Source organism: Canis lupus, chromosome X (genome assembly GCF_003254725.2).
Source record: "Canis lupus dingo isolate Sandy chromosome X, ASM325472v2, whole genome shotgun sequence".
In the NCBI taxonomy this organism is placed as follows: Eukaryota; Metazoa; Chordata; class Mammalia; order Carnivora; family Canidae; genus Canis; species Canis lupus.
In genome coordinates, this window is record NC_064281.1 from 26,410,566 (window position 1) to 26,437,313 (window position 26,748).

Consider the following 26,748-nt stretch of genomic DNA (forward strand, 5'->3'; position numbering starts at 1 on the left):
GAAACACACCTCACAAAGATATTAAGACTTTCCCAAGATATAAAGGAGTTAGAATGAAGGGAGAAAAACAAAGGGCCATTGAAAGAGAATGCTTATGAGTGAGAAAGAGGGGTCAGATGTATTTAACTGTGGCAGATTCTCTAAGGTTGGTTTATTAAACACTCGTTTTCAATTTTTTTCTTCCTGGTCTTTCTCTACTACAAAGGTTGGTTGATCTCAATTCTCTCTAAGCCAGCCAAGGGCAGCCAAGGGGATGCAGTTTTGCCAGTGCTGGAGAAGACATGTGCAGGGAAGGAAGGGTTTCCTTTTCCAAAACTGAAAGAAAAAGAGACAGGGCACTTGGGTGGCTCAGTGGTCGAGCTTCTGCCTTTGGTTCAGGTCGTGGTTCTGGGGTCCTGGGATCAAGTCCTGCATTGGGTTCCCTGCAGGGAGCCTGCTTCTTCCTCTGCCTATGTCTCTGCCTCTCTCTCTCTCATGAATAAATAAATAAATAAAATATTGAAAGAAAGAGAAAGAAAGAAAAAGAAAGAAAAGAAAGAAAGAAAGAAAGAAAGCAAGCGAGCCTCAGAGGAGGAAGGTCCTTTTTCCTTCTTCCTGCGGGCGGGGGTGGGGGTGGGGGTGGGCAGCAGTCATCATGGAACCATGAGGCCAATTATCTGTCACTAAAGAAGGTACTGCAGAACAGAGGCTCACATCTCTGATGGCGTACCATGGAACTCTTCCTTGGTGCTCTACTGTCTCCAGAAGTCTGATTATACAAAACATTGACCCCAATGTGGCTGAGATACAGTTGGTCAGATATTTTCTTACTTGCGGCAAAATGTATTTCTAACTGACACATTAATTGAACTGTAATCAACAGAATGCCGAATACCAATTACAGAGCATCATCCATCCCCTGCAATCCTCCTTGGAGGGGAGAAAAAAAGAGATCTCAGATCACAGAGCTCCCCACCCTTGCTACCAGGTACTGCCAGTGATGCAGGACAGCTTGACAGTTAATTTAATTTGAAACAACGTTGTAAGAGAGGGCTTATGTGAATAAGGCAGTCTTCTAGACATAAATAGATCTGCAGAAGGTCTAACTAGACATTTGTTTTGAATGGGATGTTAACAAGTCTGACTGTGCCCAGATGTAAGATAAGGATTAGAATTTTTAAATATATATTTCTCTGGAAGTTAATGTCTACTTATGTATGAACACTCATAAGTAACTAATTTTTTCATTAACTCTTTAGATATGTTCCTATCTTTATCTCATTAGTGCAAAACCTCTTTAAAGCCAGGTAGCATCTTTCTTGTTCATAGCTCTTAAGATGAAAGTTATTTAAAAAAGAAAAGGCATTGGTAACTTTCAACTACTCAGAAGTTTTGAAACCCAAATTAAGATTCCTCAATGTATCCTTCATCTGACAGTGTAAGTTTTAGGTTCCGATGGAAAATGATTTGCATCCTTTGCCTGTCTCCATTTTTCTGGTCCCCAACAGCCACACTCCCTTCATAAGTAAGAAAGAGGCCAACATCGGGACACCTGGGTGGCTCAGTGGCTGAGCGCCTGCCTTTGGCTCAGGGCGTGATCCCAGGATCTGGGATTGAGTCCCACATTGGGCTCCCTGCATGGAGCCTGTTCTCTGCCTCTCTCTCTGTGTCTCTCATGAATAAATAAATAAAATCTTAAAAAAAAAAAGAGGCCAACATGAACATCAGTGGAAATCTGACCTTCATTATCATGGGGAAGACAAATGAACCTTCTTGCAAAAAACCCTTCTGCAACATTACTACCTTAGGCCAGTGGGTACTCACACTTCAATCTTACCAGGGAAAATACTTTGGGTTTTTAACATCATCACTGCTGTTGTTTGCGACGGGGAAGAAGAAACGTTGCTGAATCCTTAAGCCAGAGTAATTAGCTCAAGATAGTACACAATTCAGGATATTTAAGCATCTAGGAATACATGTGCCCATTTCTGCATTTTGTACTCTTTCCCGGGGAGGGGACCAGGTGACATGCCTCCCACTGCCCACGCATCCAACTTAAGGTACGTTGATAAAAATGAAGCATGTGACAGAGTGTTTTCTTTGCCATGTTACATGTTAATTTTTCTGGAGACTAAATGCTCCTGATTAGATCCTGATAAAGATGCTAATATGTAAATCATTGTTTTTTTAAAAAAGAGCAATCATTCAGCAGCTGCAGCTGTTATTAAAATTAATCAATGGCAGGAGCTTTTCATTTGATAATGGACTGCCTTATCCCCTGACAGAGACGGAGATGCTTTTAATAAGAAAGGATGCCTTAGGGATGGAACCACATACATCTGAATCAAGACACGAAACTGTCAGTGTTCAGGGAACAGAGTCTCGATCATCTCCAAATTCTGTTGCCCTCGGAAGCTGCCTGATACAAAGCATGTCTTCTCTCATTTGGCCAGTGTAAGGGTTCAATCCCCAAATGAGGCAGACACCACAAAGTCCTCTACACATGTCACAGACAGCCCTGAAGCCGCAGGAATCAGTGAGTGGCCCCCTTTCCCCGTTCTGTTGGGCGGCAGGTGTCCAGGGCTTGCCCTGCTTTGGGGCGGCCACCGACTTTCTAGCAGGCAGGAACCATGCCCCCCTCTTCCACCTCTTTGTTTCTCTCTCCCCTCACCTCTGCTTTCATTCTATCTGACCTACTCTTATTCTCCTCACACTCCAGGATAAAAGTACAAGCTTAAAGCAGTTTTTTTTTTTAACCTAAAACTTAGATGACTTTTACTTCAGCCCTTTTTGTGTCCAATTATTCCCCATAGACTCTAAGGGGAAAAGAGAGGTGGCCAGGCCAACAGCAAAAGGAGTGCTAAGATGGACTGAGTGCTCAGGGGCCTATGCTAGATGTACCTGATGCCACGGAGTCCTCACAGTGTCCCGAGTCCTATATTACAGACCTTGTTTTTTTTTTTTTTAAAAGGTTTTATCTATTTATTCATGAGATACACAGAGAGAGGCAGAGACACAGGCAGAGGGAAAAGCAGGCTCCCTGCAGGGAGCCCGATGTGGGACTCCATCTGGAGACCATCCAGAGACCTGGGGATCATGACTTGAGCCAAAGGCAAATGCTCAATCACTGAGCTACCCAGGCGTCCCTATATTATGGACCTTGTTAAAGACAAGTGAAATAAAGCTCAGACTTGTCTAGTAACTGCCCTAGGGCTGCATCCCGGAGCCTGGATTCAAGGTCAAATCTTTCTGACACTCAAAGCCCTTGATGGCCTCTCAGACTTCTCCACTATAGGAGAAATAGGTATTTACTTGCCCTGTGTGTCTGCAACCCTAATCAGCGTGAGGGTGATGGGAAGTACCCTCAAGAGGACCATGACTCTGGGCAGGGGGCAGAGAGTGGGGAATGGTGCAGGGAAGCCAACACCTAATAGAAAAACTGCACAAACGAGATGCGTGGGTGGCTCAGTTGGTTAAACATCCGTCTTCGGCTCATGTCATGGTCCCAGGGTCCTGGGATGGGGCCCAGTGTTGGGCTCCCCACTCAGCAGGGAGTCTGATTCTCCCTTTCTGGCTCCCTCTGCTTGTGTGCTTGCGCGCTCGCTCTCTCTCTCTGTCAAATACAATTTAAAAATCTTAAAAAAAAAAATAAAGAAAACTTTGCACAGAGGAAAATAAGGACCAAAGAGAGAAAAGCTAACAGGCTGGATGGGTGGTGGAGTGACCAAGAAGGTCATTAGGTCATTACATCTTCTGATGTAAACGTTCAGTTCTTTTTATCCAGAGAAGCTTCGAAGCTTCGGGAATAGAGGAGTCGACCACAGTAATGCGAGTCTACCCCAAAAGCATTTTTTCCCCACAGAAACATTAGCTGCGTTCTACTCAGACTACGCAGTCAGTCCATCAGGCACTCTGAGAGTTAAATAAAATTCTGTGACTTGGGGACCTAAACCCCATTTATAACACATTTTATTCCAAGTTGTAAGCAACTAACTTACAAATAAACTTCTGCAACATAGCCCGAAGGTAAGTTCAGAAAGGGCTAAATCTTGTCTCAAGGCAAGAATGTCATTGTTGCCTGACTGAAGGATTTAATGGTTACTGGGCAACCAGGAATTAAATTCTTTAGAGGTAGCTTTAATTTATCTCTACATACTTCTCGGGGGTATTCTTTGGGGGATTAAAAAAACCCATAATTTCTGTCAAATAAGAAAAAGATATTGTAGCATCTTGGAGAAATCTCTCATTCTAAATCTTCATTTTCTAAATAAATAAAACTAAGGACTAGAAAGTTCTTAGTAATTTGTCCTGGGTTCCCTAGTCAGCTAGAAGATAAACAAGGACCAGAAGCCAAGCCTTTTTCTCTGTTTTTCTTCCCTAAAGAGAAGAAGGGGTGTTTCAGCTGAAATAATGAAGTAGCTGAGGAACTCTCTTAAACTCCCAAGTGCCAAAAATTGTCACATAAACCAGAATCATCCTTTTTTTGCACATTCCTGCAGCTTCTTCTACTTTATATTTTAGTTTATTCTGGGAAGAACACTCAACACCCCTACAGTGGTGTCCCTTCCCTGACAGAGCCAGAGGCAAAATACAAAGGCTCGGTCCAAGTGGGATGTTAACAACTACTCTTTGGGCTTAAGAGCTCCTACGCTCCCAACTTGAACAGAGACCACAGATTTCTTTAACTGTAGCAAGTACTTGACACTCATATTAAATCAAGGAAACAAATTTTCACAGAGGCAAGCAAAGCCTAATTCCCCCCACTGTAAAAAGTAGTTGCTAGACCTTGAGATCTTCTCAAGTTTTCAAGGTTCAGATCCTTTCCTGTAAACCCCTCTGACACAGAAAGTCCTAACCATTTCAAAGTGGGTTGTGTTAGAGGAGTAAGTCAGGAAGTGAGAAAATGAACATTTCTGTTAAAGGCCAGTCCAAACCCTGAATTAAGAAGCTAGGTCCCAGATACTCCCCCGAATGTATCAACATATAAAAGAGTTCATCTGGGATCCCTGGGTGGCGCAGCGGTTTGGCGCCTGCCTTTGGCCCGGGGCGCGATCCTGGAGACCCGGGATCGAATCCCACGTCGGGCTCCCGGTGCATGGAGCCTGCTTCTCCCTCTGCCTGTGTCTCTGCCTCTCTCTCTCTCTGTGACTATCATAAATAAATAAAAATTTAAAAAAAAAAAAAAAGAGTTCATCTTATTTTTCACAATAATCTTCATCTCTCCATTTGAGTAACTTTTTTGTTTGGTTTACAAGTCCTGACAATGGAGTAGTATTTATAAAGTTCTGAATGGTTGACTTAAAGGTCACTAGTTGATTTTAAACTTCTTACTTCTTGGGATCCCTGGGTGGTGCAGCGGTTTGGCGCCTGCCTTTGGCCCAGAGCGCAATCCTGGAGACCCGGGATCGAATCCCATGTTGGGCTCCCGGTGCATGGAGCCTGCTTCTCCCTCTGCCTATGTCTCTGCCCCTCTCTCTCTCTCTCTCTCTCTCTCTCTCTCTCTCTCTCTGTGACTATCATAAGTAAATAAAAATTAAAAAAATAAACTTCTTACTTCTTGTGAAAGTAAACTCTATGCACAACGTGGGACTTGAACTTACCACCTCAAGATCAACAGTCAAATACTCAAATGACTGAGCCAGCCAGGTGCCCCTAAACTTCTTACATTTACTTCTGAGTTTTTGTCTCATAAAAATACCAACATAATTCTCCAAATAGCAAACATTCATCCATAATCTGTTACTCTACAAAAAAAAAAAGAGCTTTAGTTTAATTTTAAAAAAGATCACCCAGGGTGCCTGGCTGACTCTTGATCTCAGGGATTGTGAGTTCAAGCCCCCATGTTGTGCCTAGAGCTTACTTAAGGAAAAAATAAAAAGATCAGAGAACAGAACACGGTGTCTATTATGCTATCAACATATTAAAAAACCCCGGCATATTTATATGTATGTTTGCTCCTACATGCATAAAATACCTCTAGACAGAAACACAGAAACATATCAACAAGCTTTACTGTCATCTGCCTCTGGAGAGTGAAATTGGGGGACTATTAACAGGGCTGAGAGGGAAACCTACTTTTCATACTCTCCTGTTGTACTATTTCATTTTTTAAAATCATATGCATATATTACTTTAAAAAAGGACTGAGTGTTCTACTAATCTGTTCATCTATCTATCTTCTTTTCCACATTTTGCTGTGATTTCTGCAATTTCTTGATTTCAGGAGAAGACCACTGTATAATGGGTGATGAAGAAAACTTGATGGGTTCTAGCTATGACTTTGCAGTAAAAGAACAGTAATAATGGCTCTCACTTTTGGGGTGCTTACTATATGCTAGTAATAAGTACATGCATTCTCACCTCATGCTTCCATCTCTGACATTGTTATTTTAGTCCCATCTTAGAGACTAGGAAACCAAAGGCTTAAGGATTCAAATTCAAGTATGTGGGACACTAAAACTACTCTTCTTAATTGTGACACAGTCTCCCAGCTTGCTTGGATGGAACTCTCTAAAGCTTCACTTTCTTCATTTGTAAAGGGAACAGTAACAGTTGCAGTTTCCAGCGCTGTGATGAAGACCAAGAGAGATACTTGTCTCTTAAAAGCTCCCAGGAGGGAGAGATGCAGGATATACACATGCTCAGTAAAAAGAAGGGCTCTTACCCTGCCCCCAATATCTCATATATAAAGTACAATGAAAATACAAACAATCTTGTTTTTCCCACATTGATAATTCTCAAACACTTCCTTTCTTCCCCTTTCCAAATGCCTTCAAGATGTTTCCTCTTTGAAATGCCACTGTCACTTCCCAGGAACGAAGTTTAGCTCAGGGGCTAAACCATGGTTTAGGCATTTAAAGTACATTTAAATCCCAGCCATGCTATGTGAGCAAATTACCTATTTTCTCTGAGCCTCATCTGCACAATGGAGATAATAACACACTTCACAGGGCTTTTGAGAAGATTAATGAGAAATATATGCTTATGGTATGAAGTTCATACATTTATATGAGCTGCCCCACATAAATTTTTGTAAAACGAGGAACTACATAAATAAATCTATAAGTACACAAATCAATACAATTCAGACCCACTTCCCATTGCTCAAATCAATTTGCAATATCCTTCTTGTTCAATGGTATCACCCTTCTCTGCGCCATCAAAGCTGAAAATCTAGAAGGTGCTTTATAACTCTTTTCTTTATGACCCATCCAATCTGTCACTGCTCTCAGGCAATTCTACCTTGAGAAAATTTCCCCCACTGCCATCTTAAGACCCTCATCATCTCAATTGCCACAAAGGAAAACAAAATAACTGATTGCTCCCCTCTCTGAACATCCTTAATCCGTCCCATCAAAATCTTACTCTTCAAAGCAGAACGCAGACTTCATCATCTCTCACTCCAGAAGATTCAGCAATGTCTTCCCATTGCCAATCAAATGAAATTTCTATTTCTCATTCTGTAATTTAAAGCACTTAAATTGCCTTTAATTCAATAGCTTTAAATCAGGTTTTTCTCCAAAAACTGAAGTAGATTCTCATAGAACAATGTCCCCACTGAACCTCAAACAAGCCAGTCTTTCTCCCCACTGTACCTTTGTTTATGCTGCTACAGTATCTGGAAATATCCTAGCCTGCATTTTAATTTACCTAAGTCTTATAAAAATTCCTTCCTTAGAACAATGGTTCTGCTCTACTCTCCAAATAGCCTTCCCCAGTGATTCTAATCAATACTGTTGTCTACCTATATAAGATACCATACATCTGACCTTGATATTATGTAAGTTAGTATAGTCTTATAGCATTTATTAATGTCAATTTTATTTCGTGAATGTCAATGTTATTCCCTAAAGAAGATAGTAAGTTAACTTGTGAAGCTGACATGTGCTTTTTCAGAATCCCTGCACAAATAGATACTCGGCAATGTAAGCCGTGTGTGTGTGTGTGTGTGTGAGAGAGAGAGAGAGAGAGAGAGAGAAGGCAAGGTTGAATCTAAACCTTCAGTCATTCCAACTTGAGACATTTAAATTTGCCTTGAAAAACAAAATGGGTATATGTTAGCATTAATAAACTATTACAGGATGCCTGGTGGTTCAGTGATTGAGCATCTCCCTTTGGCTCAGGTCATGATCCTGGGGTCCTGGGATCGAGTCCTGCATTGGGCTCCCCACAGGAAGCTGCTTCTCTCTCTGCCTGTGTTTCTGCCTCTCTGTGTCTCTCATGAATAAATAAAATCAATCCTTAAAAAAAAACCCAAACCAAAAAAACCTATTACATAAGCAATAAGAGATGATAACATCGTTGTCGTTTGAGTTCCAAAGACAGAAAGGACTTCAGTGGTTCCTCATCAGCTACAGGTAGAGCTAGGGCAATGCCCTTCGCTCTTACAGGTCAGGACTTCTTTTTTTATTTTTAAGCTTTTTTTTTTTTTTAATAATCTCTATACCCAACATGGGGCTCAAACTCACAACCCTGAGATCAAGAGTCACATGCTCTTCTGACTGAGCCAGCCAGGCATCCCTCACAGGCAAGGACTTCTATCCCATCATAAGATCCATTGCACACCCCAGTTCACACCATCTTGGGAGACGGACAGTAATCAGGCCTTATGTTTCTTTGTACCCTAATACTCAAAGCAGGACCTGGGACATTCTAAGTGTTCTATATTAATGGAGAAAAGAATTCCTCACAGAAGACTGCAAAAGTAAACTGTCCATACCAGTCATATGTACAAGCTTCCCTTACTCAAGAGGCAGGAAGCAGCCTCCCTCCTCCACCCATAACTGATTAGCCCTTTATTAAGAGAACCACTGTAGTTCAGAGCTCTGCATATATTTAAAAATGTGAAGAAACTGGAGTTGGCACAGAGAATAAGAAAATCTAACATAATGGGTGGATAATAGGTCCACTGAGGACAGATGAAGAAATAAGGCTTGTTTAGCTTGAAGAAGAGAAAGCTGAGGCATAATTCAAAACCTGTACTGATGTAATCAGGAGTCTCTCATCACCAAGAGTCCCTCAACGCAATAAAAAAAGTCTGCATTACAACAGAAAAGTTTGGAAGAGTTTTGTTTGCTTAAATTGCTTTTGCTTTTACATTATTCACAAGAGGAAAACTGCTCAGTAAACATTTAACAGAAAATGTTCATGATCACTAGTAATCAAAGATATGTGAATAATAACAATAAGATGATTTTATGTTCTCTATTACAATAAGCGAAGTAAAAATAAGGCTCCCCACTGGCAAAGACACGGTCAGATGGGCGCTTTCATGTATTAAGAGTGTAAATGAGCACAACCTTTGAGAGAGCTTCAGGCCAAACCTTAAAAACTCTAGTACCCTCTGACTCCATGATTACACTTCGGTGAATCAAATATGCAAAGGCTTTATACACAGAGATGTTCCTCACAGACTGACTGAAAAGTAGTGAAAAAAAATTGGAAACGACTGTGGAAAAAATTATTAGCTCCACACTCTTTAATTGCAGCTTGGTCAGAAAATGCATCTGGAGCAAGAGGCTACAAGCCTTAATTGACAGTGCAAGAAAGAACCCTGGGCAGAACGTGGTAATTGTAGCCACAAATGTTTTTAGAAGATAAAGCGTTCTGCTCTTCATTCTTTTTCCAGAGTGGTAAGTTAAAGGCAAGTGAATTTTTACATATCAGTTATTATAAAGATTAAAACTTCCAGAAATTCCTCATAAGGTGGAGTTCCTGTCTAAACTTATTTGCTAAGAAGGCAAAGATTTTCCTGTAATACTGGAAGTTTCCAAGGACAGTTGCCTTGTCACCTTGAGACCATAAATATTTGGTACGAGAAATGTTATCCGTTAAAGTATTTGCAGCAGCCAAGTGTTTGTCCATTTAAATTTATCAACCAGATTTATCAGTGGATAAACTTTCTTTATCAGCCTTCTGATGACTGCCTATTTTGGACTACACTGACTTTATGCTTTAACATCTCTGAGATGTAAGTAGCTTGTTGGACAGAAGGCATCACAACATGTGACAAGGCTTTCTTCTCAGAAGCCTGTTTATGGTTAAGTCTCCAGCATCTTCAAGATGTATTTCCATAAATTCAACACGAATGTGTTTCCTTTGTGTTTACTTTGTCACAAAGTAATTGCTGAAAAATGGGAATTAATTTTTAAGAAAGTGGCAACTTGGGGAAAAAGTAACATCCCTGAGGAACTGCGAAGAAGAAAACTTATGATATTTGGTAAACGAAGTACGATACACCATGTAAACACAATTCTTATCTTAGGCAACTGTATAAAAATACTCAGAAAGGACTAGAAGCAATCCTCTAAAATGTAAATGGCGGTTATTTCTAGGTGCTGAGATTTCAGGTGTTCTTATTTTCTTTTTACACATAAACTTCATCCTCCAAAACTTTGGGCATGTACATACATGTCTTAATGTTCCAAAAACGAGACCATAAAAAAACATGTACACCTTCAATAGCCTGGTTTTCCTCAATATTCTTATCCTGTCATTCTAAACTTTAGGATTCACAATGCTTGGCATTCTCTTAAATGTTTACTCAGCCGAGGAACCCATGTATAAATGAGGCTAGTAGCACATCAAATTGTATTTTCCCCCCTCTTCCTTTCCTTGCTATTTAAATTCTAGATCCACATTGACCCTTTCTTCCAAGGGTCTTTTTTTTTTCTTAAAGATTTTATTCATTTATTCATGAGAGACACAGAGAGAGGCAGAGACACAGGCAGAGGGAGAAGCAGGCTCCATGCAGGGGGCCCGACGTGGGACTCGATCCCGGTACCCCAGGATCACACCCTGAGCTGAAGGCAGATGCTCAACCACTGAGCCACCCAGGTGCCCTCTTCCAAGGCTCTTACTGCCATGGTTATCAGTTATTCCCTTTTGTCCTAGAAGGACAAAATGAATGCCAGGAGAGCAGTTCACCTGGTTTTGCTAAGATATCAAATTGTCAGAAAAATCAGTAGCTTCATTGATATTCTGTAATTTTATTACCATGAGGCTTTATCATCTACCTTCTGGAAAAAACAACAACAACGAAACCCTCTTTCTCTCCAGAGAGTTCCGTCTTGCCAGTTTCATAATGTGCCTTAGGAAAACATCATTTATATCTTTCTGTCTCCTTGAGTGGTATTTGTCTTCTTCCCCACCAAAATTACTCTCCCTTGTTCTACGGTGTTTCCTTCAACGAACGTTTATTTATTCAGAGGCTATCATGCGCCAGGCACCAGTGACAAAGATGAGGAAGACAGGTCCTGCTTTAAAGAAATGCGTTTGTGTGCCTTGAGACACTTCGGCACAAACAACTATAAACAATCCAGGTACTACAATCAAATGCATGGAAGCATAGTCCTAGCGTTTGGCCTTCTGCGCCACTACTTCTTTTTCTCGCCACCTCCTCTTTCATGGTTTTCAGCTCAGTTTCCTTGGAACCTAGTGTGACCTTCTCGTGCCCAAAGTCACTTCAGCATCCCAAAGCCCTACAAAAGCAGTTAAGGCTTTGTGTTTTTTCTCAGCCCTGCAGAGCAGTATGGACAAAATATTGTCCCCACCCACAAGGTCTCCTGTACTCGAGTCATTTGCCTATTGCTTCTCAAATCCATTCTCTGACCTTTCCCAGTGCACTTCCAGAGAAATCTGGCCAACTGTGAGGTACTGGCGGAAGACCAGATGGCCGGAGAAGAGGAGAGGCCAGGTGATTTCTCCCTTCCCTTCCCTTCAGCAAAAGCTCTGGCAGTGGCTGTGTCTCCTTCCTGGCTCCGCTCCCTCTGGTCAAGCCCTCCCTCAGTGGTCCCCACTGGCCACTGGTTCAAGTTCCAGCTCCACACAGCCTTGGCTTCTGGGGCTCGGGTGATACCACCTCCAGCCACTGCCCTCCAGCCCTGGTACAGCAGAGGCTCCTTGCTGTCTTCTTCGCTTTTCCATAACTGGGTAACCAATTCACTGCATTAAATACCGTCTGTTTGAAATGAGAGTGGCTAGACCCTGGTGGATGTGTCACCTGAATAAAAAATCTGAGCATCAAAATCCTCAACATGTCATACAAAACTTATGGTGTCATCCCTCCTTACCTCTGTAGCCACTCTCTTGCCCCCTCCTCCCCATAATGGTGCCAACACCATTTGTGAGGCATTTACTACACGTCAGCCATCTTTCCTAGTGCGTCACGTTATTTTACAGGCTTCTCCTCACTTATGAATTATTGGGCATGTTTCTCTACCAGTGTGGTTTTATGACATGTATTTGATTCTTTAGTTTAAACTTTTAAGGTCTTCAAGACAGAGGTAGAAAGAGAGCTATAAAGTCACACACATATATATGTATTAAGAGCCATTTGCATTTATGATTAAAAGTTATGGTGTATATTGTTTTCTATTGCAAAAGGTGTATTATTTTAGAACTGGAAGGAAGATAAAGAAAACAGTAGAAAATGTGTTATTCTAATTTGCACTTAGTGAAGTAAGTTTGTACTTGGGATACACTGTGACCAGGTGAACATTTGTGCCTTGTGTTAAGACGTAAAGAACTTTAGAAGAATTAAGTGGCTCCTTGAGTGTCAGGCTTGAAAACCTAGACCTCGGGGTCCCTCGCTATCCTAACCCAGGAACCCAAGAGATTCTATTGTTTGGGGGTTTCATTTTAAAGATTTTCTTTAAAGTAATCTCTACTCCCAATGTGGGGCTCAAACTTACAATCCCCAGATCAAGAGTCACACATTCCACCGACTGAGCCAGCCAGGTGCCCTGTGATTTTGCTTTTTCAATTATTTATTATTATTATTATTAGTAGTAGTAGTAGTAATCACTACATCCAATCTAGGGTTCAAACTCACAACCTCAAGTTCAAGAGTCACGTGCTCCATCAACTGAGCCAGTTACGCACCCCAGGAATTCAAGAGATTTTGGATACAGAGGACGTGGTATAGGAAAATAACACCGAGAATAATAAATAGTGAATCATCATAATTATCATCATCATTAACAGCAATTATAATTCCTTGAGAAGTTACTATGTTAGACATTTTGTCATTTTACATACATTATCTCGAATCCTCAAAACACTCTCCAAGGAAAGTATCATCCTAGCTACTTTATAAATCAGGAAGTTGGGTTTCAAAATCGTGAGTGCCTTTGTCTTTAGCCACAGAGAACTGGTGGCAGAGGCCGAATTCAAACCCACGTCTCACCAGTCTCAAAGTCAATGAACTCTGCTGCTATATCCTTACCTCCCAACCTAAACTCAGATAATGACAAGAGTACAGTCACAGTATAATCAATCAGTTCCCCACGGAATTTGTCACATAACGTCAAGGGCGCACAATACCATGTTTTCTATTCTGGACAGAAACAAACTTGTATTTGAAAACTATCACATTCTGTACATTGCAGTGAATTCTGTGGGTGGGGGAGGCATTAAACTAGGCAGCAAGGGCCCTGCTACTTAACACACAAACCTCTTCTGGAACAGGGCGATTTTATTACTTCAGCCTCCAAAATAATTGCTAACAAGGTCTATGAAATGGGAAAGAAGATATATCCCTCCTTTGCCTCAATGGGACTCAACTGGCGAACTATAAAATCCCATAAGTACAATTTTTTTTAGGTCTTCTTGTTTGGTGTCAATTAATTAGAACCCCTCAACACACACCCAAGGTCCCTTGATTTGACATTTATTCTTTCAAAAATTAACGACTCTGGAACAGTGCTACTCAAATTATGGTTCTTCACAAATATGGAAGTTGGGTACGTTAGGTAACTTTTGCAGCAACCTGTCATTGCCGTGACATCCAACTGCGTGATCAATGGGTTCATCCAGAACAGGGCACAAATCAGGTTGGGTGTCGCTGAACCTGTGCAGCTGAGTGACATGTAGTGTGAATGCATACCGGTCAGCGTCAGCAGCATCACCTGCAAGTCTGTAATGTCCTATATACGGTTTAAAAAACAAAACGATTGCCCTTCATCTGTTTGAGAAGCACTGCTCTAAAACGGACAGCCTCTTCACAGAATGAGAAAGCCAAATACCGCCTTTCCATCAAAATAGATACTTGATAAAGAATATGTACATAAATAAATATATGTGTGCCACACATGCCCATGCTTGCACATACACACACTCACATATAACGTATGTCCCAGTTACGTAAGCTTCAATTTATGAGGGGGCACGAGGCCTTCCCTGGAGTTATGCAAGGGATCAGGACGGTAGAGTGGCAAATTCTGAAACATTCTCACAGAATATCACCAATTCATAAATAAGCTAATGATTCATCCACTATGTCATGAGATAGTCTTTCAGAATATTTTTAGGTCATTTTATTACTACCGTAGAGGGTACAGACTTTAAAAACTCACTATCTATTTTATGTGAGTGTTCTGACTGTTCCGAATCTCTTTCCAGCAAAATTGCAGCTCCCGAGAGACGTACAGAGGTAATCAGACTTGTGTGCTTAAAAAAGAAATATTGGAAGTGTCTGAATAAGAGCAGACACGTTTTTAGATGCCTTTACTCCGTGTGCAAAAATCTTCTTCTGCAGACCCAGCTACATAAAATTGTACACATCCAGCACTTTTTTCAGAGCTGCAGGTGTAACCTTAATGCTCCTCTTATTTGGATCAACTAAACTACAATTTGGCAGCTCTTTTAAATTGTAAACCAGTCTGAGAGAGAATCTTTTTGAGTTTCCTCTCTGAAATAAGCTTCAGAAGATGCAGATCGGAAGTATCTATTTATTTATGTTCCTCAATTAGAAGCTTTAAATCAAGTTGTTTGAACGAGAAAAAATATTATAAAAGAATATTCCATTAAAGTGCCATAAATTTTGATTTGAAAATTACATTTCCATTTTACAAATGGGGAAAATCAATTGATTGTAACTGACATTAAAAGAACAGATTATTTCTCTTTTTTTTCTTTTTATAAGCAGCTAGTAAAGGAAGAACATTTATAACAGCCTTAATGTCTTCTATTTTGCAAATCTGAGTAAATCTCCACTGCTAACTTTGTCAGCTAGGGAATAAAGAACGTCATTTGAGATTCCATAGCTTAATTATGCTGATAAAGCAGTTTTATAAATCATGCTGGGAGTAATGGATATTCCTTTGAGAATAGCAAACTAGGAGCCATAAAATGTGTGCTCTAGACCTGGTTCCTTATCTTCTACCCATATGTCAGTACAAATAAGTCAAAGCAGGTCTTGTGCCTCAGCCTGCTCAGGTCCAAAACGAAAGAAGGAAACAGCTACCCCATCCACTGATACAGTAGCATTATTTTCCAAATCAAAAATGGGAACTATACTCAAGGGGAAGGCAAGACAGATGATGTGACACAAATTAATATGAAATTCAGGTCATGTGCCAGCTATAGACCTAATTTACAGCCATGTAAGGATTAAATACAGTTATTTCTGAAAACTTTACACAGTGTAAAGTGCTATGCAAATGAAAGCACAATTATTATGAGTATGATTATCCTATGATTCCCATCTTCCAGGCTGGTAGTGACCAAGAGGAATTGGAGAGATGCACATTGCATTCCCAAGACCAAACCATACTCTGGCCAGGAGTTGAATTAAAACCAGACATTCAGAGATGGAAGATTCGTTGCCCAACCTGCTGAATCAGAAATCTGAGACCAAGAAAAAGCAAAAGATTAGCCCAAGGTCACACCTAAGCTGGAATCTCAATTTAGATATTCTTTCCCGTTCAAGGCATTATGGTAGGAGAAAAACAAAATACAGAAGGTTTTAATACTTAAGGATTTGGAGACAAGAGACGAGGAAAAGAATATGCTAAATATTGAGCAGCCTAGTTGAGAACGGTTTACATAATATGCTGAGAAAAGCATGAGGACAAGCTCCCGAGGCAAAAGGAATTCATAGTCGTTCAGAATCCCGCAGCTCCTAACTGTAGAGCATCCTCTGGAGGGAGCACTTAATGGAATGTTCGACAGAGAGGGAGAGCTTGTAGACCTCAAAGGTATTATTCCCTCCTCATGGACGACTGAGGAAAGAGATTCAGGATTTCTATGGAGTGTTCCTAACTATCTGGCCAGCTGTGCTCATTTATTAATAATGCTATTCATGTAACTTGACGAAGCTCTTAGCCTCATGACTTAACTGGGAATTGATTGGTGCTCTTAACTTGTACTGCTGAAGAATCCCACCGGCCTCAGACCCACCAGACCCTAAAACAAAGCCCTCATTTTATCTTATTTTTTAAATATTTTATTTATTCATAAGAGACACAGAGAGAGGCAGAGACATAGGCAGAGGGAGAAGCAGGCTCCCTGCAAGGAGCCCGATGCGGGACTCGATCCCAGATCCCGGGATCAGGACCTGAGCCAAAGGCAGACGCTCAACTGCTGAGCCACCCAGGCATCCCCAAAGCCCTCATTTTAACATTCTAAAGCTCTTCTCAGGCAACAGATGCCAGGCTAAGGGCCACGTGTTGATGGACTGTCTTCAAATCACAAGAGTTTTTAAGACCACTTTCCCTATGATTGCCTAAAACGCTCAAAATCCATTTCTAAAAACTGACAGCTTTCGTATCATTTGGGTGAACATCATGCTGGAGAATGGGTTGCAAAAAATTTTTTAAAGATTTTATTTATTTAATTATGGGGGGGGGGGGCGGGCGGCACAGGCAGAGGAAGAAGCAGGCTCCCTGCAGTGAGCCTGACGTGAGTCACGCCCTGGGCTGAAGGCGGCGCTAAACCGCTGAGCCACTGGGGCTGCCCCTGGGTTGCAAAATTTGAGCGACAAGATCCTTCTAAAGCATGCTAGAACCGCAGGCAAGGATGACAACTGATCCTCCTAGAGAAAACCCTGGAGGTTAAAGGGGCTGCAATGCAGAAAAAGGAAACTGCAATAAGTGACATCAGATCATATGGGGCATATGGATTTTTAGCAAATGGTTTGGAATACTCAGCTAACCCCTAAAGCTTCACGATTCTCTTTTCATATTATCTTATTTTTACCCACGAGTCCCCGTTGCAAACTGCTCTTCCTGTCCTGTACCACCACGATCACTAATGTAAACACCTCACAGTGCAGCTCGGAAGGGAACCACGGAGAGGACTACCTGATTCTCTTGTATTTATAATTAATAGATCCCAGTAAGACAGACTAAGCAATACCTTCTTCGAGGATCTCTGAGCAGTACATATTATGGGGGTGAGGGCTTTTTAAAAGAAATATTTACTTAAAAATTTTAGTGATGAACTTAAGCACCGAGACATAAATCATGAGGAAAATGACAGGCTTTTTATCATTTAATGGCACTTCACATAAATCAGTCTTATATTAATATTTCAAAATAAATCCTGGAGCACATCACTATCTAACAGCTACTGATTTTGTAAACGGCTTTTGGAGACTTACAGACTTGCAGCTTTTGAATTGCCAAGATAACATAATGGGACAACAGTCTTTTCGTTATATTTGTAAAGATGCTAAAGGAAACCTGAAATTCACCTCACATATCAGCTAGATTATTGCTTCTAAGAAATGATGAAGAACACGCCTTTTGAACAACAAATGGATGGCCCAGCGGGTCTTGTAGGAAATATCTCAAGATCCTCTGTACTCGGTAACCGCTTGCCTCACTCTGCCTGTAAGACACCAATGGGTGGCAGGATCTTTTCCCTGTTGTTTGTTTTCTAGAATATGCAGTTTTAAAAATAGGAATGATTCAACTTTTAGAAATGCGTTTGTCTGCAGAGTCAGCCAAAGGTGCTTCTTGAAAAATTATGATCACAGCAAGTTCAGGAAACAACCTGCTTCACCTCAGCCCAAAGTAAGAGAAAAATAAAGAAAATTCTTAGACATGTTGGTCCCATGGCCTCATTACAAAGATAGGAATACTAATAAGGCCCATGTAAAAATATGTATGGGAAACTTAGGTTTTTTTTTTTTTATTTACCCCTCACCCCACCACACTGGGGGCAGAGAAAAATGCTGAAAGAAAACTGTTTTTAGGTTGTTCTTATTGATTTCCTCCTTGTGAAAACAAGACCACACTTTTGCCAAACTGTTTATGTTGCATAAAGAATTTTCTGGAGACCTTCCAATCCTCAAATTCCTAATGATTGTCAGGTTGTCACATTGTGAACATTTACATCATTTCTTATTATGCCTTCTCTTGTATTAGTGTGGAAGTCTGACAACTTTTCCCCTTTAAACTTAGAATTTTGAGGGGCAGGTACATAGTCTATAAAGTAAGGTGAAAACACAAAATATTTTTAACATTTGATGAGAGTTCACTCCAGAAAGCTGTGTTTGGTCTGTTAAGAATGATTTAAAATGAAATCTCTAATTTTTTTTAAACCAAAAAGTTAGGCATGTCTTCTCTACCACTAAGAATTTTTAGGTCTGCTCTTTTGTGGAAGGACATATTTAGAAACTAAAACACATGAGGCGATCTCTTGGTGTTAAAAGTTACCTGACAAAGTCTGTGGGAATCAGGGTACTTAAACATAAATTCTATACAGACATATGTGATGTTGGGACGGGGGGAGGTTTGTGAGTGGCTATTGTCGCTTTCCTGTCGTGGGTTCTCACTGGTGAATTGTTACAACCGTAGGGACACTAAGGAAGGCGGTAATGATGAAGAAACGTTTTATGCTAAACATCTAATTGTAAGTAATGTAAACTCATTGTAGAAAATCACAAGAAAAAGGATGAAAAAGAAAATTACCTACCATTCTGTTAACTAGAGAATGCAAATATTAACATTTGAAGTAACATCACAGCCTTCCATCAGTCAGGGCACAAATACTACTGTTATGGTCCATCCAAAACGTTGTTGGCTTTATACCAGCATTCTGTCCAGACGGCAGGCAGAGCGTGAGGGAGAACACTTGAATGCTTTGGGGAGAAGGGACATTAACAAACATGTGTTGAATGGGCTAGTGGGGAATTTGGGCCAGTTCGAGAATGGAAGTCTTCTCAGAAGTGGGCAAATTTAGGAATGTGTAATATTTCCCGCATTGTGAACCACTGTAGCTTCAATGGGGAGAACGTCTGAAATTGGGGCTAGAGAGGGGATAAGCAACATCTTGGTATTTTCAACATGTCACAGACAAGAGGTTCGAGTTCTATTAGGTAAGGGATCTACTTTAGACCTATATTGTCTAAAACATTTAACACACCCAATCACACACCAGTTTTGCTTTCATGATACCCTTCATGAACTGAGTACAGAGGAATGCTTCCAACCATTTACTCTAGAACTCAAAGTAGCAACTCGGACCTTGCTTTGTTGAATAGCAACTATAAGCCAGTATATAAAAATTACAAAGAAATAAAAGGCTTCTTTTCAGTATGAAATGCCCATATTTCAACTTCAAAACACTATACTGGGTGAGTGAGGCAGAAATAATAGTTAATCATGTAAGTCATCTCAGGGGTATAGACGTATAACAAAGAAAATCAACCATTCATCCAACCATTGCCGGTGCCCGGCAAAACTGAAAGGAACACTGCCTACCATCTAGGAACCTACTACACCGTCTACAGAAATGCAATGGTTTGTTCCAGAAATACTATTCAAATAACTATCTACAGGTGAAACTGTCAATTTGTATATATTTGTAGCAGGTGCATTGTAACGTACATGGGCATGCTTTACTGAGTGAATAACATCAATGAGATGAGTGAAAATGGTAATAGAGGACCCTGACCAAATCCCAGTGTAGCCCCAGAGAGCTGTGTAGCCCTGATAAATGGTTTCTCTGCACCTAATCTCACTGCCCTGTGAAATATGCATGCTGATACCATCCACGGTGCACAACAGTTGTGGATGTGATCCACGTGCAGTGCACACAGTGCGCTCTCAATAAATGGAAGATGTTATTGGATGCGTCACCATTTGGTAAAAGTTAGCCTAAGTAACATCTGATTGCAACAAAAACACTGGCAATTTTCATTTCAGAAAGACGTAAAACAAATGTCAACACTGGTTCATTTCCAAGATGGTTGTTATCGGCATAGCTAAGAACAGAATTTCAAAGGAGGTTGGAGCTGACCGTTTAAGACGGCTGCATTTTAGGATATGTAAATTATCTCAGTAAAGTTGATTTCCTCAAAGTTTGTAATAAATGGGCTTTAAATTCCCCTGCAACTGTAGAATTCTATTATCTCCCAAAGTCAGATGATTTGCCCAAGGTCCAAAATCACGCCAGATTACTGGCTTTTAGTTTACCACCACATTTGAATTATTGAGAAAACTTCAGAAATAAGATGTTAAAAGGTGTATTTAATTCCTACTGAAGGTACAAACATCTATTCATTGATAGTTCATAATTAGCTTTTTATCAACCACGTTTGTGGTTTCTCATTACAGAGCAATTAAAAGTAAGCCAGTAGAGAATACAATGTAATGAAATGGAAATATGGCCATGGTACATTGCCTTTAGGTGAAAAAAAGCTGATTATAAAACAGCACTATCTAGCTTTTGTGAAAATGCATATACAGAAAGAAATTCTTGAAGATACCCACTGGATTATTAAACATTAGTTAACTCTAAGAGGTGAGTTATAGAGGATTTGTCTTTTCTTCTTTCTTGTTCATTAGCTTGTCTATATTTTTAAACTTTAAAAAATATGAGCAATTATTAATTCTATAATAAAAAATGTTAAGTAAAAGTAAATTCAAATATTACAATGACCCATCACTGTGATTAAAGGCAAAACATCACATGTGGACTGAGTCTGTGTAAACCTGGGGTTATAATCAGGAGTCTCCCAGAAGAGTTCAAATGAGCTCTTGATCGACAGATTTCTCATTTCTCTTAAAAGAGGGAAGTCCTAAGATTACAGGGCTAGGATGGCCTGCTTGCCCAGCAAAGCTGCTGCCTATTTCAGATGAAGCCTCTATTCTCTTATTTGCCAAAATTAAGCACTTAAGTTTTCCACCTGTGATCTAAACAGTGCAGCACTGTAAGCCAGAAGCCTTCTGGGAGAGCTGAAAATGTAGCACTTAAACATTAGCTGATTCCAATTTTCTTGAAATTTTTAAAAAGTGTGTTGTGTACATATGTGCATGCATATACAACCCCCACACTCCCCACACACATACTGCTAAGACTAAAATGACATGGTATTCATTGAAACGTATTGGAAATCTCTGGCCAGTAGAATTTTAAGTGACATCTTTTGTTTCTCATGCTTTTTATTTGTATTTTTCAGATTTTTTAGAAGGAACTAATTTCATGTATAGTTAGAAAAAGTCTGGGGAAACAATTTTTTTACTAATATCGCCTACCCCACGTCTCTGTAACTGCAATTCATTACAATAAGAACCTATGGCAGCAAGGCAGCAATAGCTACACACACATATGGATACACACGCGTGCACAAGCACACACACGTGAAAATTTGTCTGATCACCCTGATTCCCATGGGCATTGTCATGTAACTTTAAATCCAAAGAGTTCTCCTTGTGCCTTTTAGTCTGGAAATATGTGCATTCACAAAGAAGCAGACTTAAAAAAAACTGTTTTAGTGGTACAGAAGATGTACTTTTTAATTACAAAACAAACACACAACTAGTTACTACATAAGATAATTCATTTCAGATTACTCTCCAAAGATGTAAAACGGTACGGAGTGGACTTTCACGAAGCATTAGGACGATGGGTGTTTTTTTTTCTTTGGAGGCTGTGCGTCTGTTCAAAAAAATCCCAACTTATGATGGGGGAGGAAAATCCTCAGGCTCTCACACAAACACAAAACAAGACATAGTAGAGAAATCATTTAAATGCTCATGCTGATGACCTGACAGGCTTGGGAATTATAAGCACTGGAAAGACTGCAGAAAATTCCTACCATAATATTCGTGGTTTGGCAAAAAGCTCTGTCTTGAGTTTCAAGGGGAAGAAATCAATAAGAACAACTTGAAACAGTTTTCTTTCTTGGTGGGAAAAACAATTGCCATAAATTGCAAGTATTTTTTTTTTCATCCTTTTACACAGCAAAGAAAACTACAGAGACCCTTTGGCCCTCTCAGGTATATTGAATTTTCAGGAATCGATGACATTCGAAAACTTATTTTTAAAGAAGCTCTGTGAAAAAGAAAGCTGTCAGTTTTGGGTAGAAAGGTATTATTTTCACCTTTTCAACCATCCAGTATGAGATGGAGACAACCAACAACGTGACACTACAAACTATCCTGCGAGTCCCCGGTCATTTCACCTGGCACAAACATAGCCACGTCCTTACCTAAAGACTGGTAGAGCTCTGTCATTTTGGGATGGTCCCAGCAAGTTGTTTGGGTCTCGTGGCTAAAACAGAAAACACAGAGAGAGACTTTAGAATTTATAATGGGTAGTAAAGAAAAGGAGGAAGGAAAAGCATGGTTTGCTTCTGATTCACTCGGCATAGTTATGTCAAAGGGCTTCCATCACACCGTCAAGAACGTCTCTTATAAGCAGAGAGGCTGCTACCTTCACCCTCAAAGGGAAAAAGGCAACACGAGCATGCTTTGGGAACCAGAATTTGTTTCTTCTTGGTGCCACAGGGCAACTGTGCTTCTGTTATTACCAAATGACTTGGTTATGTAATCAATGATCAAAACCCAGGATGTCTTCACCTGTCCAATGGAGACCTGTTGGAAGGGACACGGACAAGTGGTACTCAAACCTGTCAAAGAGACACAGAACATCGGTTCAATAAATAAATTGCCTCACTTCTCACTGGCTTTCACTGCCCTTGACATTTTTCCATTACTCCTTCTTCTGCGTATCCAGGTCTCATACCCACGAGGACTGCATTTCACTTCAAGGGCTTAAGGTCTAGCCAGTGCCTGACCAATCTATCCTACCTTCCCTCTCTCCCCGTGTCTCACTTCTCAAGTGTCTTTTTTACTCAGTACTCCACACACCACTCCACCTTTCCCTATATTTACTTGGGCCTGAATGAAGCATTCACAGTTCTCCCCCATTTCTTGCAGTTCAGTTAAGTGCAGTTGCCAGCTATCAGCTCCCGCCACAAAAAGAACAAAACACCTTTGTTCCTAATTCAGTTGCCCGCCACAAAAAGAACAAAACACCTTTGTTCCTAATTCAGTTGCATGACTAAATCCAGGAGAGATAACCACATATACTTTTCCTCACTTTGGCCCATCTGCATAAATCACCAGAGCGTCGGATTTCCAGTTTTCAGGGATTACATGACGGGCTCTGATAGGGTAAAATGCAACCCCAAAAGTAGGTATTTCAGGAGTCCTGGGCACAGCCTATTGAGAATCTTCAGGGGAAGGGCGAGGCTGGAGAGGAGAGAAATCCTAATAGGTGGACTCTTCAAGGCAAACACCAAGTGCAGATGCCTCGCCCGGAAAAAAGAGTTTGGGGAGGCAACAAGGTCAAGCGACCTCAACACAGATTTTCAAGCTGAGGTCTGGATCCTGGCTCTGTGCCCCACTCACTGCACAATCCAGGGCAAGCCTGCTCACTTGGGAGACTTAAGGGATTAGGTGACCAGCAAGTTCTGGTGCTCAATGAATGGTTGCTTTTATTATTATGTTGTCCCCAAATTAACAGCCGCTAAAAGTGGCTTTTTATTAGTTGATGACACCATAGATGAGGATCCACCTGTGGTAAGCAAGCCTAAGGCATCTTGTAGAGAACAAAAAACACTCCATGTGAATTACCTCTGTTTGTTTGCTTGTTTAAAAAAAAAGTTAAAAGGAGTAATACTTGTTGTGGTTTGTAAAATATGAAAATCTGTCACAAAGCATGTGGAAATTCCCCAAACTGTACACCTTCCAAGACCATCCCCTCTGATATTGACCATCCAGTGATGGAACCGGGAAGACTTCGTAAAGAAAGTTACAAGACCACGCTCATTTGCAAAGGGCCCTTTCGGACTCTCGACATGTTCATTTCTGGTTTACTCTTCTGCAAGAGGCAATTCACATTTGAGGAGTGCAACAGGGGCTTCTCGGGCCAGGGAATGTACCAGAGTGACGTCGGTCTTAAAGGGCAAGGAGAGCAGAAGATGCATGCAGTCCTCCGTGCTTTCGGGGTTTTAGGAAGCACCACAACCAAGCTGGTTTATGATCTGGAGAAGAGGTGGGCGGAACTGGTACTTTATATGCACAGCACAAGGAGGCTGCAGCTTGCAGCTTCACGGAAAAAGTGTTGCTTGTTCTTGGGTGTTTTTTAGCTCAGAAAGTGATTGTGTACCAATTCTGTACACAAGTACCCAGCAAGGAAAGACCACCCTGCATTTAGGCCTCTGTCATTTCCCAGGGCTACACATATGGGAATGCCAGGGAGAGGGGAAGGGAAAAGCATGGGAAAGCACATGTGTCCACACATTTAGGCCCTTAATACATACACACAATGCATGATAATAAAGTCCCCTCTCCACGATGTGTGGGAGGACTGCAACATCTTCAATAGATGGCCAGGAAAATATCTGTCTGCTCTGATAAACCTAATCAGACAGAAACACAGACAGGCACTCTGAAAAGACAGCATCTGTAATGGACTTCAAGTGGGAAGAACACGGTGACTTGTACCAAACGCCATTCCCCAAGGAAAGAGAAACTTGCATACAAGGGACAGGGGGATCCCCACGTGGAGTGCAAGCAAGCTTCTTGTAGCTGCCTCTCTCCAAAATAAACCTCACGACTCTTGATCCACCAACATTTCTACCTTTCTAAGGAAATTATGCCAGTGGTTCAAAATTGTGAGAAGGACTTCCAAAATTCTGTTTTAATCCATCAGTCCTTAGCTAAAGTGTTGTTTCCTTTGCTGGAAGATAGCAGAAATTCTAAACCCCCAATTGTATCCTCACTTCACAGGTTATTAGATACTGGACCTTTCCAGGGGCTCATTTTCCCACCTACCTGTGATGCTGGAGGGTCTTGAGTAACCTAGCTAAAAGAACTCCAACAAATGCAAAAGCCCTTTACCTCCTTGCCCTCCAACATGCAACCCTTTTCTTTTTAAGCAATGCCAAGTAACTAGAAAACAGATTTGTATTTCATCTTTACAGCCTTAGTTTCACTTCAGTTGCAAACCAGAACCAAGCAAGAGAAGTGAGCGCAAGTGGAAAGAAGAAAAGAATAAAGGGTGTGACTAATCCTCACAAATAGAAAAATAATCTCATCATCATTTAATGTTAAGAACGATTGACAACCCAGCTCCAATGACTTCCGATTCTTTGGTAACTATAAGATGAGCCAAATGTTCGCTTCACTGGATGTGGGTGTTTTCAGCATGCGGTGAATTCAAAGCCCTCGTGAGACATATCGAACCCCCAGAAGAGAAAGAGAAGATGAATATGGGCAGGAGGCCCCGGTAGGCACAAATCTGCGTGACTCCTATCCATATCCTGCCTTAAAGGACAAACCCATTTTTTTTTTTTTTTTTTTTTTTGCTGGTGATCAACAAAAATTTTATAGCTGTATTTATTACTCTGTGTCTATCTTCAAAAACAGGAGAGAATTCTCAGTAACTCCAGGAGATGCAGCTCAGGTCTACCTGGAATCTACAGAAAACATTGAGAGAGAGAGAGAGAGAGAGAGAGAGAGAGAGAGAGAGAGAGAGAGATGCTGTGCTGGGGAGCCGGTGGTGGGAGTGTGGGTGGTGCCGTTCTTGGTAAGTGTCTCTTTTTTGTATTTCACTTTTCACATCGCATCAGAAACTCGCTCTCCAACCCCGAAGGAAACTCTGAAACCTGTTCACAAGTGAACGGGTACATCTTTGTTCAGTCTTCTGAGGATAACAATATTCGACGTAGATCAAAATTCTGCATGCCCATTAAGACAGTGACGAGCTTCATAAATAATCTTTAAAAAGCTCTTAAAGTCTTTAAAAAATGTTATTGATTTTGGCCCTGATGGTTCCAAAGCCTGGCAGATATGCCTTTCCGAACAGCCTTCAAACTCTGACTTCCCCTCTTTTTCAAATATGTACAAACTCCAATAATCTTTCCTTTCCCTTTTATTCGGGTCTGTGACAGGAACCTGATGCAAATTAAAATACAAAATCACTGGATGTGAGGAAAGACCCCGGCAACACCCACTTGTCAATAATAAGAAATTAAAGTATTACTCTACTGAGCACAGGGCTGACCTAATTTCCTACCATACAATTTAAATTTTCTCTCACCTTCTTTAGTTTCAAGTAGTGTGCAAGGTTATTATAACTGCCTCAGAGCTGTTCCTGCTGTCAGTGCTGGAATAATCAGACTTATTGGAATTGCTTTTTTAGTTTCTTAAAAACAAACATTAAACACTTACAAAAAGTAACAAATTTCTACTTCTCTCGCAGGGGAAATGGCAGTTGCCTAATTAAAATAAGATTTCTTCTGCCACCACTGTTATTGGGTACTGAAAATATTCCAAACAGTTGCCTTTCTAAAAAATATCTCTCCACTACTTCCCGGGGAGGAAACTAATCGCTATGCAGCGGTATAAAAAGGTACCGTTCTCTTGCGATTTGCAGAGGATTAGAGTTTGGCTTCATATATAATCTGGAGCCCATTGATCCACACACACAAAATCATTTCCCTTTAATCTGGGGATCAGACTCTTTTTCTAGAGGAACCTTGGCATTTGCATGCTGAATGTTGAACTTGGCGTGCACTGCTGGAATACTGGCAGGGTGGGAATGGGAAAATATATTTAAAAGTTTCTGCTATCGTGGGGAGTGGGCTGGGGTGCGGGTGTCAATCTCAGTATCAGAAATCCTATTCTAGTCCCCACTTCTTGTTCCCTGGGATATTTAACATTTTATTCTGTTTGGCTCAAGCCAGGCCAA

The 26,748-nt window shown here is 40.8% G+C and overlaps 1 protein-coding gene across 20 annotated transcripts in view; it reads right to left on the reverse strand.

Annotated features, from left to right (window-relative positions):
• Positions 1–26,748, reverse strand: part of DMD (dystrophin) — a 2,170,621-nt gene that overhangs the window by 125,232 nt on the left and 2,018,641 nt on the right. For all 20 annotated transcript variants that reach the window (XM_025439443.3, XM_025439430.3, XM_025439477.3 and 17 more), the window contains one exon: positions 22,199–22,260. In XM_025439443.3, the coding sequence (XP_025295228.1) occupies positions 22,199–22,260 (62 nt within the window). The remainder of the gene's footprint in view (positions 1–22,198; positions 22,261–26,748) is intronic.